General features: G+C 57.6%; 1 protein-coding gene across 1 annotated transcript; it reads right to left on the bottom strand.

Moving 5' to 3' along the window:
* Positions 1-818: 818 nt before the first annotated feature.
* LOC122155469 (fatty acid-binding protein, heart-like) lies at positions 819-4022 on the bottom strand. Its single transcript, XM_042809346.1, has 4 exons — positions 3898-4022; positions 3157-3329; positions 1173-1274; positions 819-1095 (listed from the first exon to the last, which is right to left on the bottom strand). Exons 1-4 carry the CDS (start codon positions 3968-3970, stop codon positions 1042-1044), a joined length of 402 nt encoding a protein of 133 aa, XP_042665280.1. The 5' UTR covers positions 3971-4022; the 3' UTR covers positions 819-1041.
* Positions 4023-17495: the final 13473 nt, after the last annotated feature.

The raw sequence follows: 17495 nt of genomic DNA, 5'->3' as shown, positions 1-17495 counted from the left end.
CATCTTGAGAGTGGATAAAGGAGCCTTTGGCTGCAAGCTGAGAACTGCCTCCCTGGAAGGAGATGGGATGTTATGGAGTTCTGATAACCGGGCAGGGGAGAAGCCCTTTGCCAGAGCCTGCAGGGCTGCCCTGGGGTGAGGATGCCACAAGAAGACTGTTGTGCAGTGGGGCTCGCTGTGCCTTTTGGTGACGGCCTGTAGCAGCGACTGCATGGTGAGTCCTGTAACTGGAGCTGAAGGTCAGGGAGGTTTTGCTGAAGTGGGGCTGTTTCCAGTGCTGCTCAGCACAGCAGGGCTGGGGCTGGACACAGGACTTCAGCCCCTGAACTCCTTCATTTTGAGCTGCTCCCTTTCCAGCCCAGGCCCTGACGTCTCTTGACCTTGACTCCTCAGCTCCTCTGTGGCCAGGCACGTCACATTGCCTGATGCTTTGGCAGGCACACCTGTCTGGATTAGCGCTGGGGAGGGATTGCTTTGGTAGGCGTGATGTGTGCTCGTATCCTGAATGATTTATAGCAGAGCTGCCATTGCAGTGAACTAATATGCCCTCCACAAAAACGGGCTGCGTGTCCACCTGGCACTGCAGCGCTGATGCCATGGGTGGCAGAGAGCCTGAGTGCAGTGGGACCAGGGTGGGCTGACCAGTGCTGTCGGTGGGCAGTGGCTGATGGTGGGTTTTGCCCACATGTTACTGTGTCTGTGAGCCCAATGGCTGCCCTGGGGGAAGACAACGTGAGCTGTGCAGCGGATAAAGGGGGCGGCGAGAGCCCATGGGTGCACCTGCCAAAAGCCTTTTTCCCAAGCACGCCAGCCACAGCTCTGTAACAACATTGCTTTTATTATTTTTCCACATGGGTTCTTCCATTAAAAAAAAAGAAAAAATAATAACAAACGAAACACCCTCACCCCAACCAGCCCCACAAGACCGCAGGGTCAGGGCACGGTGGCTTTGGAAGGCTCCTGCACTGTGGTGAGCCGCGCACGGCGCGGGGAAGGCAGAGACGATTCAACGCTGGAGCTGGCAGGGAGCTGGGGCAGCCTCTAGGATGCCTTCTCATAGGTGCGGGTGGAGACAACGCTGCCCATGGTGAGAGTCTGGGGACAAAGAGCACTGTGAGCACTGGGTGGGACCTCGGGCATCCGCCCATCTAAAATCCTTTATATTTACTTACCAGGATCAACTTCCCATCCTTCAGCTCCCGCACTAGTGATGTCTCCTTCCCATCCCACTTCTGCACGTGGACCAGCTTGCCTCCATCTAGCTTGACCAAGGACTGTGGAGAGAGAGCAGAACCCTCACAGCTGGAGCTTTGCTGCTCCATCCTCGCAGCTTTGGATGCTCCTTTTCATCCCATCTGCCAGCAAAGGGCGCCTCGAGGATCCCTGGGTGCCAGCATCCCACCTGGCTCTACTCACCCAGCTTGGCCCAGGACACCAGCTGGGTCACAATCGTAGCCCCTGTTGGCACCAGGAGCCACTGTCATGGTGACCCTGCCCTCCCTGCCGCACAGCTGCGTCCTGAGCTGAGCTGTTGAACAAGCCCTTGCTCATTCGGGCTCCTGTTTGCACAGCCGCTGCTGTTGATTCAGCCCTGAAAGCCTGGCCAGTGCCAAGGTTAACATGACAGAGGGCTTGGCTGTGCCAGCATGGGAAGTGGCACTGTCTGCCCAGCTCTGTTCTGCTATCCCCCCACTGCCTGGCACCCAGTCCTCTGCCTCCCAGTGACATTTCTCCAGTCCAGGGCACCACATGCCCCGAGCTGTCCCAGCCTCTTGTCCTCTGCAAACCTCCCTGTGACTCTGCTGCACAGACACCCAAGGGCTGGGTTTCCCATGGCTCAGGTCCCCAGCACAGTGCAGGTGCTGCTGCATCTCGCTGACCCGGTGGCTTGGTTGACATGGCTTGAGTCCATCCAGCACAAGGCCTCCATGGATCAGGGCTCTGCATGGCTTAAGATTCTCCATCGTTTGGGTCTTCTCATAGTTTGAATCTCCCAATGGTTGGATGTCCCCATAGCTTAGGACTCCCCATTACCTGCATGTCCTCAGGTCTCCTCATTGCTTAGTCACCCCACGGTTGGATGTTGCCATGGCTCGGGTCTCACCATGATGTGGGTCCCTGCAACCCACTTAGTTTCCTTCATGGGTAGGAACTCTGCATTGCTTTTGATCTCCTCATGGCTGGATGTCCCCAAAGCTCAGCTCTCCCCATTAGTGTGTCCTCATAGCTTGAGTTTCCTCATGGTTTAGGTGTCCCCATGACTTGGATGTCCTCTCAGCTCAGGTCTCCCCATGGCTTGGTGTCCCCATTGCTTAGGAACCTCCATGACTTCAAAGCCCCTGAAGTTCAGGTCTCCCCATGACTTGATGTCCCCATAGCACAGATGTTCTAATGCACTGGGTGTCCCCATGGCTTGGGTGCTCTGCAGCTCAGCTTCCTTCAGAACTCAAGTTCTCCTCTCCCTGCACCCCAGACATTCTGGTTCCCCCCTAGTTTGGTGACTCCTCCCCTTGGAGCACCCCACAGCCCAGCTGCTCCACAGCTTCCTGCTTGGCTGCCTGGGGGCTGTCAGATGGGGCCCCATTTCATTGTCTGCCCTCTGGCAGCCAGCCGAGAGGTGTCTGAAGGGCACGTCCCTGGCTGCTTCAAACGTCCCTGCCACACACCAGCAGCCAAAGAGCTTTTAGCATAGTTTCCACCACCCTGAGCAGAGCAGTCCTAAGCTTGGGGCGGAGCTGTCACGAGACAAAGCAGGCAGGCTGGTTATAGTCAAAGCTGTGCATGGAAATATCTCCTAGGGGTCAAACCTGTGCTCTACTGCTGCTTTGGTTCCCCAGCAAGATGGATGGCACCAAGATAGGCTGAGCAGATGGAGCAGAGGATGAAGACAGAGGTATGCTGCAATGTCTGCCTGGCACTACCGCCTTGCTCGCACTCGCCCCATTTCAGCCCAACCTCACTCCACACCCAGCCCTGTGCCTGCTTCCCCATGGGGCAGGAAGGAGTTTTGTGTCTTACAAGCTCCGTGGTGGCCCCCAAATCTCTTTTGCAACACAGCCTCTCGGTTACAGCATCGCCTTCCGCAAAACCCAGCTGCAAGTGGAGGCAAGGGGTGCAAAGGGCGGAGGGAAGGAAGCAGCCCCCCGGCTCCCTCACCTTGACGTGCCTGTCATCGGCCGTGGTCTCATCAAACTCCTCGCCCAGCTTGAAGCTGATCTCTGTGTTTTTGAAGGTGCTCTGGGTCTTCACCGTCACCTTGTCGCCATCCACCTCGATGATGGTGGTGGGTTTGGTCAGGCTGGCCATCTGCCTGGTGGCAAAGCCCACCCCTGGTTGGGGGACAGGGGGTCAATGAGGTGTCCCCATGCACCACCCCAGAGCCCCTCCTGGGTTTTTTTTTTTTTTGGGGGGGGGGGTTCCGAGGGGGGGGACCCACTGCATCCCCACAGGGCCGTACTATGGGGGAGATCTGGGCATCATTCAGCAGCTGATCCTGCACATTTATGGCTGGGCGGAATGGGAAGCACCTGTGGTCACCACCCCTCCAGACCCCTCTGGGGCTCATCCTGCCCAGGGATGGAGGATTCAGGACAGCGGATGGGGGCACGAAGCCCCTGGGATCCCCTTCATCAGCCCTTCCCCCACACCGGGATTGCAGGGGGGTTCAGGGAGGGGATTCCACCCATTCCCCTCCACCCCGGCAGCAGCCCCTCCCCAGCACAGCACCGCGCTGCTCTTTCCTATTTTTATTTCTATATTTTATTATTTCTATTTTTATTTTTCCCTTTTAAACCCACGCAGCAGCCGACGATTCCCCCCCCCCCCCCCCCCCCCCCATTAAAAAAAAAAAAAAAGCGGCAAAAACGGCGATTTCCGCCTTGCCGACCCCCCACTCACCCAACGCCTTCATGTACTCATCGAAATTGGCCGTGTCCACCAGCTTCCAGGTGCCCACGAACGCTTCCACCATGGCGAAGCCGCGCGTGTCCCCGTGTCCGTCTGTCCCCGCAGCGCCGCACCGCCCGCAGCTGCCGCCCGGCCCCGCGGCTCCTTAAATACCGGCCCCATCACATGATGGGAAGAGGCTCCAGAAATACCCCGACGGGGAAGGGCAGCGCTGCCAACCACCGCCCCCCGGCCGCCCCCTCCGCCCCCTGTCCCCTGCCCGTGAGCTGTGCGCGGCCCCGCGGAGGTCGCGGACGCGCGTGGGTGCGTGGAGGTGAGGATGTGCGGTGCCGACGGCCGCGTGCTTCACGGTGAGGTGTGGATGGAGAGGGGGAAACTGAGGCACGGGAGCATCCGTGGGGACACGCGGGACCGTGTGTGCGTGCCGGGGACGGTGAGGGTGAGGACGGCCGCGTCCCCATCCCTCCCATCGTTGATTATTTCAGTTTAACGCTTTTTGGACCCTCTCCAATCGGCCCCATCACAACAGCTGCCCTGGGGTCTTGGCTCTGCTGGGTTCAGGCTTGAAGCCCCCCATGTCCCGTGGATGCTGTCCACCCCTCTCCCCCACGGGTGTGTCCCCACGGGGCTGGTGACATCCGGGACACGATCCCCTCCTCCTTCAGGCTCGGGTTGCAGCATGCCAAGGGATTGAGGTGGTAGTGGAATTTGGTGTCCCCTGCCCCAGTGGGCACACAGCCCTGGCTCAGTGATGAGCCTCCTCCCATTACCCGCCCCCCCTTGGCCCCTTCAGTTGTGCTGACAGCTCTGGGGGTCCCCTTGGCTAAAGTGTCCCCAACTCGGGAGGACACACAGGAGGTGGCTGTCACCTTTGGGGACATGTTTATGGGAAGGGGTCAGCCTGTGGGGGTCTGGCATCTTCTGCCCAATTTCAGTCCATTGGGTTTGGAGATTGGGTGGCAACCATTGAGTGTCCCCATACCCAGCACTGCAGGGTGGTGGCATCAGGGGCAAAACGACCGTGCCTGGGTGGCACTCAGGGACACTTTGTCTCTCTTTCCATCCCTAAGGTGTCACTGCAGGCACCCAAAAATAGCCAGGGGCTCAAGTTCAGCCTCCTCCCCATGGCCTTGGAGGGGCTGCGAGTGGAAGCCCCTTGGGTGGGACAGCCACCAGTCCCCGTGGGGACAGAGCATGGAGCACTGTGTCACAGGGAAACACACACAGTTTATTATCCAACCATGGCCCTGGGAGTCACACAGCTCCCCCCCAGAGTGCACAGTGCTCCTTGAATACACCCTCCAGGTGCCACAGGTTGGGGACAGGCCTGGAGGGGTCACCTGTCTCTGCTCCTCCCAGAGCCACCCTTGGGCATCAGAGTCCCAAATGTTCACGGCCCTGGGGCTCCCAGCATCCCCCTGGTGCAGCAGGGCTACAGGACATGGATGTGCACGCACATGGACACACACACAAACAAATGTGCACAGGGACAGCCATGCACAGGACAGCCCGTGCACGTGGGCACCACACACATGAACACTCACATACATGGACAGCCCTGCACACGGGCATTATTGCACACCGGCATCCATGCATACAGGCACCCATGTGCACAGGCATCCACACACATGGACACAAACACCCACCCACAGCAGCACCCACACAAAAAGACCCCCACAAACACAGACACTGACGTGCAGAGGCACACAAGCACACGGACGCCCGTGCACAGGGGTGATTGCTCACTGCCACTCACGCACACAGACACCCGTGTGCACGGACACCCCTGCACACAGCACCCACCCCCAGCAGCACTCACTCCCATACGTGCCCATGCCCACTGACACACGCTGTGGCTCTCAGTGCCACCCACCCCATGCAGCTCTCCCCTACCCCAGCACTGCTCAGAGCTGGGTGGCCCTTAGGACTCCATTCACTGGTCCCACAGCAAGAGCTATGGGTGACCACCAGGTTACCACCTGGGGATAGGAACAGATATGAGCACTGTGCCCTTCTCTGGCCCCCCACCTGCTCACCCCTGCCATGCTCTGGAGCTGGGCCACGTGTTTTGTCCCCAGCAGTAAGTCCCAGCTCAGTAGGCAGCAGAGCTGTGAGTGGCAGAGATGTCACTGTCCCCAAGGATGGCTTTGCAATATGATCCCAGCTGAGCTCCCTGCTCCCCCGATGCAAGGAGCACTCTGGAGCAACACTTGTTGAGGTGCTGGCTGCTGCTGGGAGGCTCTCCTCCCCAGCCCATCGATGAAGTTTCCTCAGAAAAAAGAAAGAAAAAAAAAAAAAGATCTTGGATCACCCACTGGAAAAAGGAAGGACAGGACACAGACGTGGTACCCAAAACATCACAGTGAACAACACTCAGACCCCCTGGACTGCTCATGGCATAGGCCCCCCCCTGGCCGCTCGCTTCTGGAAGAAAAGTGTCCTCCTGTGGGATGAACGTCCCCATCCTTGCCCTGCGTGGGAGTGAAGTGTCCCTTTGTCCCCACAGGTCCCCACGTGGCTCCTCTCCTGCAGGCGCTGCTCTCGCTGCATGGCACAAGGGCAGCGATGTGGATGCTCTGCAGCGTCCTCACCCCACTGCTCAGTCCCCCAGCAGGGTTAGGACGTGTCCTTCAGCTCCGGGCTTTGGGGCTGCGGTGGGGGAACTTCTGCAGAAGGTGACTGCATCTCCTGGGAGCTGCCTGTGGTGCGAGGAGGGCAGTGAGCAGCCATGATACCACTCCCATGTGCCACCCCCATGCGTCACCCAGCACCCACCTGCACTCAGGGACATCTCGGCCAGTTTGAGGGGCAGGTCAGAGGGGCTGACGCCTGCCGGTGAGCCCAGGATGTCAGGTAGGGCATTGCGGCGTCCAGTCCTCCCTGAGGATGCGAAATCCAGCACCGGCTCCACCTCGGTCATGCTAACCCTGATGAGATATGGTCCCCCCCGTTAGTGGAGTTGATGGAGATCTAACCACAGTGCAAACCTTGCCCAGGGGTTCTACCATCCCCATGGGTCTCCCCCATCCCCAGCATAAAGTTCAGCATTAGGAACCCCTCCTCTCGTTTGCAGTATCATGGGAAAAAAAGATGCTGTGGGACCCTCTGCCCCACCACCAAGCCCTCCAGCATCCTTACCGGGGCCCTCCAGCCTGGCCTGGCTGTGTCTCCCCACTGCCCTGGGTGCTGCTCACGGGGGGCTGTGGGTTGGGAGCCCCACAACTCTGGCCTGGGGAAGGAAGAGCAGAGGGTGAGCTGAGCCCATGGCTGCAGTGCCAGTGGGGTGCAAAGGGGGGTGGAGAGATCTCCAGCAGGGTTGGAGAGATGTGGGGTGCAACACCCAGCATCCTCCTGCAGCGCGTCTATGAGTGACTAAAGCAAAGTTGTGAAGGGCAAGGGGGGGTCTTGTGCTTGGTGCAGGCAGGAGAGTGGGATGGGGGCGAGGCAAGGATGGATGGAGGAATGAATGGAAGGATGGAGGGACAGGCGGATGAATGTAAGGAGTGATGAATGGAGGGATGGAGGGATGGAAAGAGAAAGGGGATGGAGAGATGGAGAACAAGATGGGGATGGAAGGAGAAATGAAGAGATGGAGGAATGGAGAACAAAGATGGGGTGGAGGGATGGATGAAGAGATGGAGAACCAAGATCGAGATGGAAAGAGGGATGAAGCGTTGGAGGGATGAAGAACCAAAATGTGAACATGGAGGTGGGACAATAAGGAAGGACAAGAGGAAAGAGCAGGGTTGGCTGCTTTGCCAGCAGACAAAGATGGGGCGTTCTCAGACTGGCCACACATAAAATGAACCCCAAAATGTTCCTTGGAGAGGGACTTGTGCTGCAGGCAGGTCTCTGGACTCCATGGAGGTGGCAGGCAGTGGCATGTCATCTCAACCAGCCCTGGGCCCATTGCTGCCAGGTCCCTCAGCACTGATGGATATCCTGGACTTTTGCACCAGGGTTCCTGCAAGCTGGAAGCTTTGTGGTAGGTACAGGGATGGCGCAGACAGTACTGAGGGCAGTCTGTGACCTTCCAGGCATGGCTCACCCCCCTGCAGCCTGTACATTGGCCTGCATTCCCCTTCGGTGTTGCTCTGTGGGTTGTATTGAGGACTTCCCTTCCTACCTACTGACGTGGCGCTGAGTGATGCCCAGGAGCCCTGCCCGTGTCCCCAGCCCTTCTGCCCCAGCAAAACTCACCGGCGTCCTCCTCAGATCCAGCTGTGGGCAGACAGTGAGCCACGGTCCCCTCAGCCACAGGAGCAGCAGGAGTGACACTGGCTGAGGCTGCAGGTGAAGGAGGTAAATGATTAACCAGGCTGTGAGTCACGGGGCAGGATCCGGCCCTGCGCTGCCTTGGGGAGGGATGAGGAACCCCTGAGCTGGCTCTGAGTCCCACGGAGTGCATGGTGGTGTCCTCTGACACACGTGTGTGCAGAAATGGTGCACTTTGGCACAAACGTTTGCATGCACAGCAATTCTTCTGGCACACTGTGAGCACGCACGGTGCCTCATGGAACATGCATTTTCATGCATAGTGCACTCAGGCACCAGGTGCACTCAGGCACGCGTGTGCGTGTGTCACCTGCAGCTTTCAGCGTCTCTTACCCCACAGCACACATCTGACTGCACCTCTTTCACATCGCATCGCTGCTCCGCCCGCCTGGTGGGAGCAGTCAGCCCAACAGCGCCCTGCTCCGGCCCCAGCACACGGCTGCAGCGTCCCTGACGCTGGTGCTGGAGCATCCTGGCAGTGCAGGAGCAGCACTCTGTCACCCTGGCAACCATACGGGAGCAGGGCCCGGCTGCTCATGCCTCGGCCAGCGTGATGTGGGAGCACGGGAGCGCGCACAAAGCACGCACCAACTGCTGCATGCACACACACACATGCAAACATACATGTGTGTGTGATCACATGCACACAGAGATGCACGTGTATGTATGCAGACATGCATGCACGCACACACAGATGAGTGCACACACACACACACACACACACAGCCTCTTTCCCTCTGTGTCTGCACAGCTGGGCACAACGCAGTCAGACAGCAGCCTGCAGGGCTGGATCAAAGCTGCCTTCCCGGCAGCCCCAGCGGCTTCAGTGCTGCTGTAGAAACGTGCAGCAACATCCCTTAGGACCAGGCTGGGTCCTTCCCATCTCTGGGCTACGTCTGTTGCAGGAACAAGGTCCAAGGTGCAGCTGCCCGCCCGGTGCCCAACTTACTGCCCTGCAGGCAGCGAATTAAAAGAGCTGTTGGGCAAATAATGTTGCATAAACCCCGATCTCCACCCTGTGCTGGGGATTTCCCCTCCAAGCAGGGCCATTTCCGTGAGGCTTAGCATGGCCTCTCTTTCAGAAGGAGTCACATGGAAGGACCTGGGGCTGCTGTAATGCCCTTAATGGGATAGAGGAGAGTGGTGCAGAAATAGGTCTTAATCCCTGTAAGAGATGGGCTGCAATTGGAGATGCTTTTGGATGGGGTGGAGGGAAGGCACAGCATGGGGACATGGCTCTCACACAGGTTTTCCCTTGCCTGGATTTTGAAAGAGAAGAGCATAATGAAGGCAGCAGTTCCCATTCATGCTACTTAAGTTCCCAACTTAAGTAAATATCTCCTGAAACCCCATTTTGGGGTTGAGCTGGAGGAGACACGGCAGCCTTGGCTCTTAAGAGGGATTTGTTCAATCACAGGAGTAAGAATTTCCCTTTTTAACCTCCAAGTGGCTAATGGAAGGTGGGCTTGGGCCGTTGAGGGCTCTGGGTTTGGTTGTGTTGGGTTGAGTTGTGCTGTGTTGGGTTAGGTTGGGTTGTGTTGGGTTGATTGGGGTTCACCCTTCTGACGGTGTTTCCTCACACTCTAATGGAAAAGGATCGATGCTGTGTCCTCCAATAAAGGCTGGAAATGCTGCAGTCTCCAAAAACCCACCCACAACCCCACAGCATTGAGACTATTAGGAGATGATGAGCACAATTAAAAAGGGGAAGTGCTCGTGAAGTGTAACGCTGAATACAAATGAGTGCTGTGAGCTGGGGAACAAAGAACTGCCCCACATCAGATAAGAATGAGAGCCTTGGGCGAGAAAACCAGCATCCAGGAAGACCCAATGGGGCTGATTTAAACAGAGACCAAATCCACTGAGATGCATTTGAAGCCTGGAGCAGCAGATGGTCATAATTAAACACTGATCTGGAGATCTCCCACACAGAGAGCAGGCTGGCCCCAGTGATTTTGGGTGGGGATCTCATGCTGCTCCAAAGCACAGAGTTATGGCCGTGGGATTTACTGTGGGATCCCCTCAAATCGATGCCCAGCCCCAAAAGGTCAGGCACAGCCCAGTGCCCTCAGCCTCCAGCCCACAGCTCTGTCGCCTCAATGCAAATGTGTGTTCCCATTGTCACCAAGCAGTGGGTTTGCTTGTTAGCCCAATGGCCTTACACAGTAATTCTTGTCCCCCTATAAGCCCTTGTCATCACATCCAGCCCAGGGATGGGCACAGGTGATCTCTACTGAAGCCATGGCATATGGCCTTGTGGAGGAGCAAGCAGTGTTGCTGCTCCATGCTAGGATTACTGCTCAGGGCTGACAGCGAAGCTCGCCTGTAGTTATTGCCCTCATTAAACCAGGAAAAATCCAACCTGAGTCTCTCCAGACAGGATTCCAGGCTGTTTGCACAAACTGTCACTTTTGCTTATAATGCTGAAAACACAAATCAGAGCAAGTCCTGCTCGAGGGTAACAGCGCGACTGGCTCATGCACCCACTGACATCCAAACTCAGAGCTTCCCTGAGCATCTGAAGGGCAAACCCAACTGCTGCCAATGTGAACCTGATGCATGCATGAGGCAGAGGTGTCCCCCGACCTGCAGACCCCGATGTGCCCATGTCTGTGCTCTGCATTATGGGGCGGCAGAGCATCCCAAAAGGCACCGATGGCAGAAAATCCCTACAGGGCTGGGCTGGACCACGCTGAGGTAGGAAAGATCAGCCCTACCTATACCCCACCAGCTAATGACCTCTAATTGCTGTCCACAGGATGTGTCCAGAGGAGGATGGAGCGTGAGGACAGGAATTTCTTCCTTTAACTTCCCCCTCCTTCCACGTTGCAGTTGTAAAGAAGGTGATCTAATGGGAGGTAATTACAATGATTGAGCCCTCGGTAATACAGCTCCCACTGTAACCTTCAGTTAGCTGCTCTGACGACAGCACAAACTATAATTTTACATAATAATTGTGTCACCCACACCTAAATCGGTTTCATTCTCTAGCAGCTCCAGGCTCCCTCTACACACAGCTCTCCAGCAGCCCCTCATGCTGGAGCTGATGGACCTGATCTGTGGAAATGCTTATGGGTTCCTACATGGATGTTGCACCACATCCGTGAGGAAACCTCCTGTCTCCATCCCACAGCAATACAAAGAGCTCCTGACCCCACAGGGACCCCTTCCTTCTGCCCCAAGGGGTGGTGAATACAAAGACAGATGCTGGGGACAGCAGCTTCCCAGGGAGCCCCTAACACTAACCCTAACCCTAATCCCAATCCTTACACTAACCCTAACTCTAAACACAACTCTAACCCTAACCACAACCTTAACCCCAACTCCAAACCAACCCCAATCCTTACCCCAACACCAGTCCTAACCTTCACCCTAAATCTAACTCTAACCCTAGCCCCAACCACGGCCCCAACCCAACCCCACTCTTACCCTAACCCCCAACTCTAACCTTAATCCCCAACTCTAACCCCAACCCTAGCTTTAATCCTAACCTTAACCCCAACCCTAACCCTGATCCCACAGCCACATCCACTGATGCTGGCAGCCAGCAGATTCTCCATCCCCATGCAACTGCCCCATTAAAGGAGATGGAAACCACCTCTGTGTCCCACGCATCCCACTTCCAGGGCAAAGGACTGAAGTGGCTTCCCAAGGATGGGAATTTGGAGAGAGGTGTTGTGTAGAACTGAGAGCACCTCTGGGATTCCCCACTGCAGCTGGCAGGAATGGGATTGCAATCTGAGGAGAGAAGAGATCTGGGATCAAAGCATGGTTTGGAATCCCCAGAATTGTGCAGTCCATGGGGATGCAGCAGCCGTGCCTTGGCTGAGCACGAGCCATCTGTTGGAGCCAGGGACAGAGCGGGTCTTGGACCTGTCCTTGTCCTGGTGGCACCACGGGACGTCCTTTGGGGTGCATGGGGCAGCACCAAGGTCAGGCACCCCGCAGCCCTAAGCACCCCATCCTGCAGCCACAGACAGCAGGACATTGGACTCCTGGAGCAGGGGACGAGCTGTCACCAGTCCTCTGCGCATCCCCACATCCCAGCCTCCTCCTGCCCCCCTTCATGACAGCAAGGGATGCGATGTCGCGCAGTGAGCAGCCCCAAGGTCACAGGCTGTGGGTACTGGGGGAAGCAGTAGGGGGAGGGACAGCTGACACAGCCACCCTGCCCCTGCCACACCCTCGGTGGCACTGCCATCCAGCCAAGGGACAGCAGCCAGCTCTGGGGGCCAGAAGGATCTGATCCAAGCATTGGCGGGGGCAACCTGCCAAAGTGCTGCCCTGAAGGCAGTGAGGAGGTGTTGTCCCTGGGGAAACCCTCTGGTCCCAAGAGGTTTCCTTGATGCCCGGGAGATGAGCATGTGTCCTGCACGGAGCCGTTCTCAGACCTGTGCCCACTCTCCCACGGCTGCCTGCAGCCCCCCCAGCTCCCCATTCCACAAAACAACATAGTCCCAAAATAGTCCATTCCCCTGGCCCCAATGGGAGTCAACGGGCATGACTTCGAGGCTGTGGGGACCCACGGGACTGGAGGAAGAGGACGTGAAGATGGATCAGGATGATGGGGATGGTGGACACCCCAGGATCTACCAAGGAGTAGGAGCTGGGATGGGACAGAGGTGCTTCCCTGAGCACTGCTCGCTGTGTGATCACTGCTCACCCTGAGCTACCCTGGAGCCAGCAACCTCCAGACAGAGTGACAGACACCACCAGACCCCTGCGAGACACTTTCAAACCATCGGGACGCACCCCGGAGCCCTCTCAGCACCACCACCCGCTGCAAACTTTCATCCCCAGAGCACCGCCGTGCCCTCGGCGCCCCACCTCTATCCTTACTGCGCTGCTATGGACCAACACCGGGTGGGCTCAGGGCCTCCTGCCACCACCGGCCGTCAGCTGCTCACCTGGGCTGCGCGGTCGTGTCGATGTCGGTGTGGGTACGGATGGGGACGGCGGCACCGATGGCGGTGCTGACCCGGGCGCTGATGTCGCCGTTGATCCCAACACAGACGGGCGACGCAACCGTTGATCCGTTGAAGTACCGGTGTCGGTGCCCAAGCCGGTGCCGATGCCCGTGCTGATGTCAAGAGCAATGCCGGTGCCGACAGCGGCGTGGATCGAGGTGCCGGTATCAGAACCGCTGTGGGTACGGCTGCCGGCGGTTCAGGACGGGCCGGACCCGGCTCCCAGGCTGCGAGCAGCCCCCGGGGCAGCCCGGAGCCGCCCGCACAATGCCCGCTCCCGCCGCCTCCTTCCGCACGGCCCACGCGCGGCGCGGGGGAAGCGCCCGCACCCGGCCCCCTCCCTCCCCGCCCCGCCCTCCCGTCCCCCCTCTCCCTCCGCTCCCCCCCCGGCTAACGGGATCCCACCGGCACCCCGCAGCCCCCGCGTAGCCTCAGCGGTGGAGATGGGGACCCCGAGGGCGGTGCCCCCCCCCATCCCCCCCCCACCCCCCCCCCGGATTGGTCCCGCACTTGGTTGCTGCCCGCCGAGGATCAGCGCATCCTTCCGTGCCCCCCCGCCCCAGGAGGGGTCTGGTCCCTGCCTGGCCGCGAGCATCACGCGTGATGGTGGAGCAGAGAGGCAGAGAGGGCGTGAATTGAAAGAAATGGGCTGTGCAAGCAGCAGGGCGCAGAGGGTGCGCACTGGGGATGCTTCCCCACAACCACCAAGGCACGTTTTTAGGTGCCTGACGATGCTGGGGTTGAGCAGGGACACCCAACCCTGCAACCCAGGCGACAAGGGAGCCTTGGCCAGCACTATTTATAGCTGCTCACGCTCCGCTTTCTCCTTGACTGTCTTCCCTCTCAGCTGTCTCACTGGGTAGCAGCAGCAGGCGAAGCCATCCTGGCACCTGCTGGGACGTGGCACTGGGAGAGGGGGGCAGCTGCCATCCCCATGCCCTGAGAACCGTTTGGGGGAATGGAGATGGTGTTGGGATGGGGGGGATAGGAAGGAGGAAATGGGCTCCTGTCTCCGAGGTGGAGGGATGGAGAAAGGTCTGGGCCAGCAAGGTGTGGGTTGGTTTTCTTGCAGCTCCTATCTGGGCTAAAAGCCACCTCTTAGGGAGAGCAGTGCTTTGCTATTCCTCTTTGATCCAATTGCATAATTCCCAGCCTGGTTCAGGCCCTGATTTCTTGCTGGTAATGTGGGTAGCATGGAGGAAATCTTAGTCCTGAGCTGAGTGCTTGCGTTGTCAGTCCCTCTGTTAGGTGGTATTTTGGGACATAGGTTTGGGGACCTGCAGGTCTCTTGGTCCTTGGTCCCTGCCCATGGACAAGGACTTTCCATGACCCTGGGACCGGCCTGGTGCATCCCTTTGAACATGTGAAAAGGGCTCAGAGCAGTAAAAGTGGACTGGGGTGATACTGAGGTGAGGCTGGGGAGATGCTGCCATGTGCTGGGGAGATGCTTGATGTACTGGGCGATGGGATTCACCCAGTTTGGCTGTAATTATGTCTGAATGAGTGCAAAAAGGCAAAGAGTGTTGTTTGTGCTCCGGTAACTTCCAGTAACTGGAAGCTGTTGTGTTACAAACCAGCCAAAAAGAGCAAAATTGCTGAGTGTGAGGATGGTGAGTGGGGATAGCAAGTGGCCATCACTTGTGCCTCCAGTGCAGGACATGGGGCTGCCTCCTTCTTTTCCCCCTCCTCCTCTTCCTGCAGTGGCAGGGATTTGTGCAAAGCTTCCAGCACCCGGCTTGGGCTTTTTTTATCCCTGGCTGCTCTTCCATTGACATTCCTAGCTGTGCCACCGGCTTCAGCGCTGCTCGCTAACCCCTTTTACAGGCAGCTAAATATAGCCCAGGCAGCCAAGGAAAATCTGCTCAGCTGGGCACGTGGGGCTCAACAGCACTGCTGCAGCCTCGCACGGCGCTGGGAGGGCACGGGGTGGTGGCACCTTGTCCCCCATCCACGGTGAGCATCACGGCACTGTTTGTTCGGATGCACTCCGTGCATCTCTCTTTGGGCTCACTTCATGCGTTGCTTTCCATGGGCTTCTGCACACCTGCACTGTCCTGGTGGGGACACCCTGATGGCACTGGGGACACCCATCACGCTTGGGATAGAGCTACATCATGATGCATGGTGTCCCATGTGGCGGGGTGGGAAATGCACATTGAAGAGCTGGGGAGATTTGTTCTTGATTTAGGAGCTGTTGCATCCCTGCGAAGCAATGCAGAGGGCTCAGCTCCAGAGTTGGGGTGAGCTGGGGGTGCCAGGTGCTGAAAATCACAGCCATCTTAGAATCATAAAGGTTGGAAAACGTCTCTGAGATCTTGTTGTCCAACCCCAACCCATTCCACCATGCCCCCTGACCACATCTCACAGTGCCACATCTCCATGGATCTTGGACACCTCCAGGAATCGTGACCCCACCACCTCCCTGGGCAGCCTGTGCCAATGCCCAACCTTTCTTTCTGAGAAGAAATTTTTTCCTAATACCCAACCTGATCAATCCAAAATGTCTTCAAGATGAATTTATGGCTCCAAGAAAAGAGCTGTGCCCTCCAGCTGGGTTGACCATGGGCACCTTCAGGTCATGCCCTCACCTCTCTTCTTGCTTCCTCAACTCCCTGCCCCTGCATCCCTATGGAATTGGATCCCGGTGGCTTGGGGATGAAGTTTAGCTGATCACAGAGCTTAATCCTCCAAAATTTTCCACCTTGTGGGAGGCCCAGCAGTTACTGTGACAGTGCAGAAGCTCCTGTGTGACACTCCAATCCATCACCGGCCCTGCATCTGGCCACTATAATGAGAAAGACAAACAGCATCCATTCTGACTTGGCAGGGAAATGGGAAGGCAGCTGGGAGCCCTGCCTGCAAGCACAGCTACATCAAGCCTCAAGGGCAGAGGCTGGCCAGAAATCCTTGGTCCTTCACTTTTTTGGATGTGGGTAGAAGATCCCAGCCCTGTGGACGTCAAGCAATTGGTGGTGGCCAATGGCATTTCTTAACTCCAGCTGAACTGTGCTGCCATGGCCATGGTCAAAAAAGGTGACAGAGACAGAGCTCAAGTGCAGAAGGTTTTGCCTTCAAGGTGGCACTGGCCATCCTGAAAGTCACCCCGATGAGCACTGTAAGCTACCCAGCCCCTGCCTTATTTTTTCCACTGGTTTGGAATGCCAGCTCCTGTGATGCTGCTGTCCGTAATTAAAAGCTATGCAATCGCCCGTCGCTGGTCTCCCTGTGTCTGCTCATTACAGAGGAGCTTAGCTTAAAACTAATTCCCCGACTCAAAGGCAAGGGGGAAGGGAGATGCTTTAATCTCGAGACTTTTGTATTTGTCCTTCCCATCATCTCCCATTGGAAGCACAGCATGGGGCTGCGAGGTTCCTGGGTGCCCCAAAGCCTCATCAGGAGTGGGGCCAGGAGCATCACACACCCATCTCCTCCCAGATGTGCCTGCTTGCCTCGTGCCTGAGCTGAGCGATGCTCTGATTTTGCTGGTTTTCCAAATACAGACTCAATTATTAATTATTATTAATTACTGTAATGTAGATTTATCTGCGAATAGCATCGCCTGGGCTCAGCAGAAACCCTTCTGGCTGCGCCCACGGCTAAGCTGGTATTGTCCCACATACTGGCACATGAGGTCGTTTGTTTTCCACCTGCTCCCCAGCGTGATGACAACCCTGAAACAGAGCCTGGTCCCTCCACTGCCTCTCAGGTGCCACCTCCAGCCCTAAAATCCCCCCATAGAGCTGGAAAATCTCCCCAGCGGGGCAGGACAGATGTCGTTTTGTTTGTGGCCGCGCTGCCCCCAGGGCTCCTGGGGTGGGAAGGGGTGGCGGCACGGAGCATCCCATGCACTCTCAGCAGCACCCCTTGTCTGCTGGGACATAATGCCAGCGTGCCCCTCGGTGCCTAGGGAAAGCCGCCTGCCCTGCCAGGACCTGGTTCTGCTGGTGAGGATGTCGCAAGATGAGAACAGCAGGGGATGAGTGGTGGTGGCGGTGCTGTGACACTCATCTCTCTGGTCCGGGAGTGTGAGGGGTGACGGTGACAAGAGGACGTCACCTGGGTAACGTCAGAGCCGAGCAGCCGGTCTCACTGCAGCACTGCCATCTGCTGGGACAGCGTCAGGGGACGCGGGTGGGATTTCTGCTGCAGCAGGGGATCGGGGAAGCTTCGTCTGCGGGCAGAAATTGTGGACCGAAGAGATACTGGGACAGGCTGGGGAGATGCTACGAGGTCCCTGGGATGTATCTGGGGTGACCTCTGCATGTCTCTTTGAAGTCCCCGGGTGTCCTTTGAATTACCTGAGGAGTCCCTGGGATGTCCCTCACTGCTCCAGGTGCCCCAGCTCTG

The sequence above is a fragment of the Centrocercus urophasianus genome, unplaced genomic scaffold, assembly GCF_019232065.1.
Source record: "Centrocercus urophasianus isolate 14NV4802_14NV808 unplaced genomic scaffold, USGS_Curo_1.0 seq_1160, whole genome shotgun sequence".
In the NCBI taxonomy this organism is placed as follows: Eukaryota; Metazoa; Chordata; class Aves; order Galliformes; family Phasianidae; genus Centrocercus; species Centrocercus urophasianus.
This window is presented reverse-complemented; position numbering and strand designations above follow the sequence as displayed.

Bases quoted from the DNA above. Each gene is read 5' to 3' on its own strand.
- LOC122155469 (XM_042809346.1), bottom strand. From the start codon at position 3,970: ATGGTGGAAGCGTTCGTGGGCACCTGGAAGCTGGTGGACACGGCCAAT. The intron at 1,275-3,156 runs GTGAGGGAGCCG...CTCTCTCCACAG, and splicing joins CCGATGACAGGCACGTCAAG to TCCTTGGTCAAGCTAGATGG. The intron at 1,096-1,172 runs GTAAGTAAATAT...CTTTGTCCCCAG, and splicing joins AGGATGGGAAGTTGATCCTG to ACTCTCACCATGGGCAGCGT.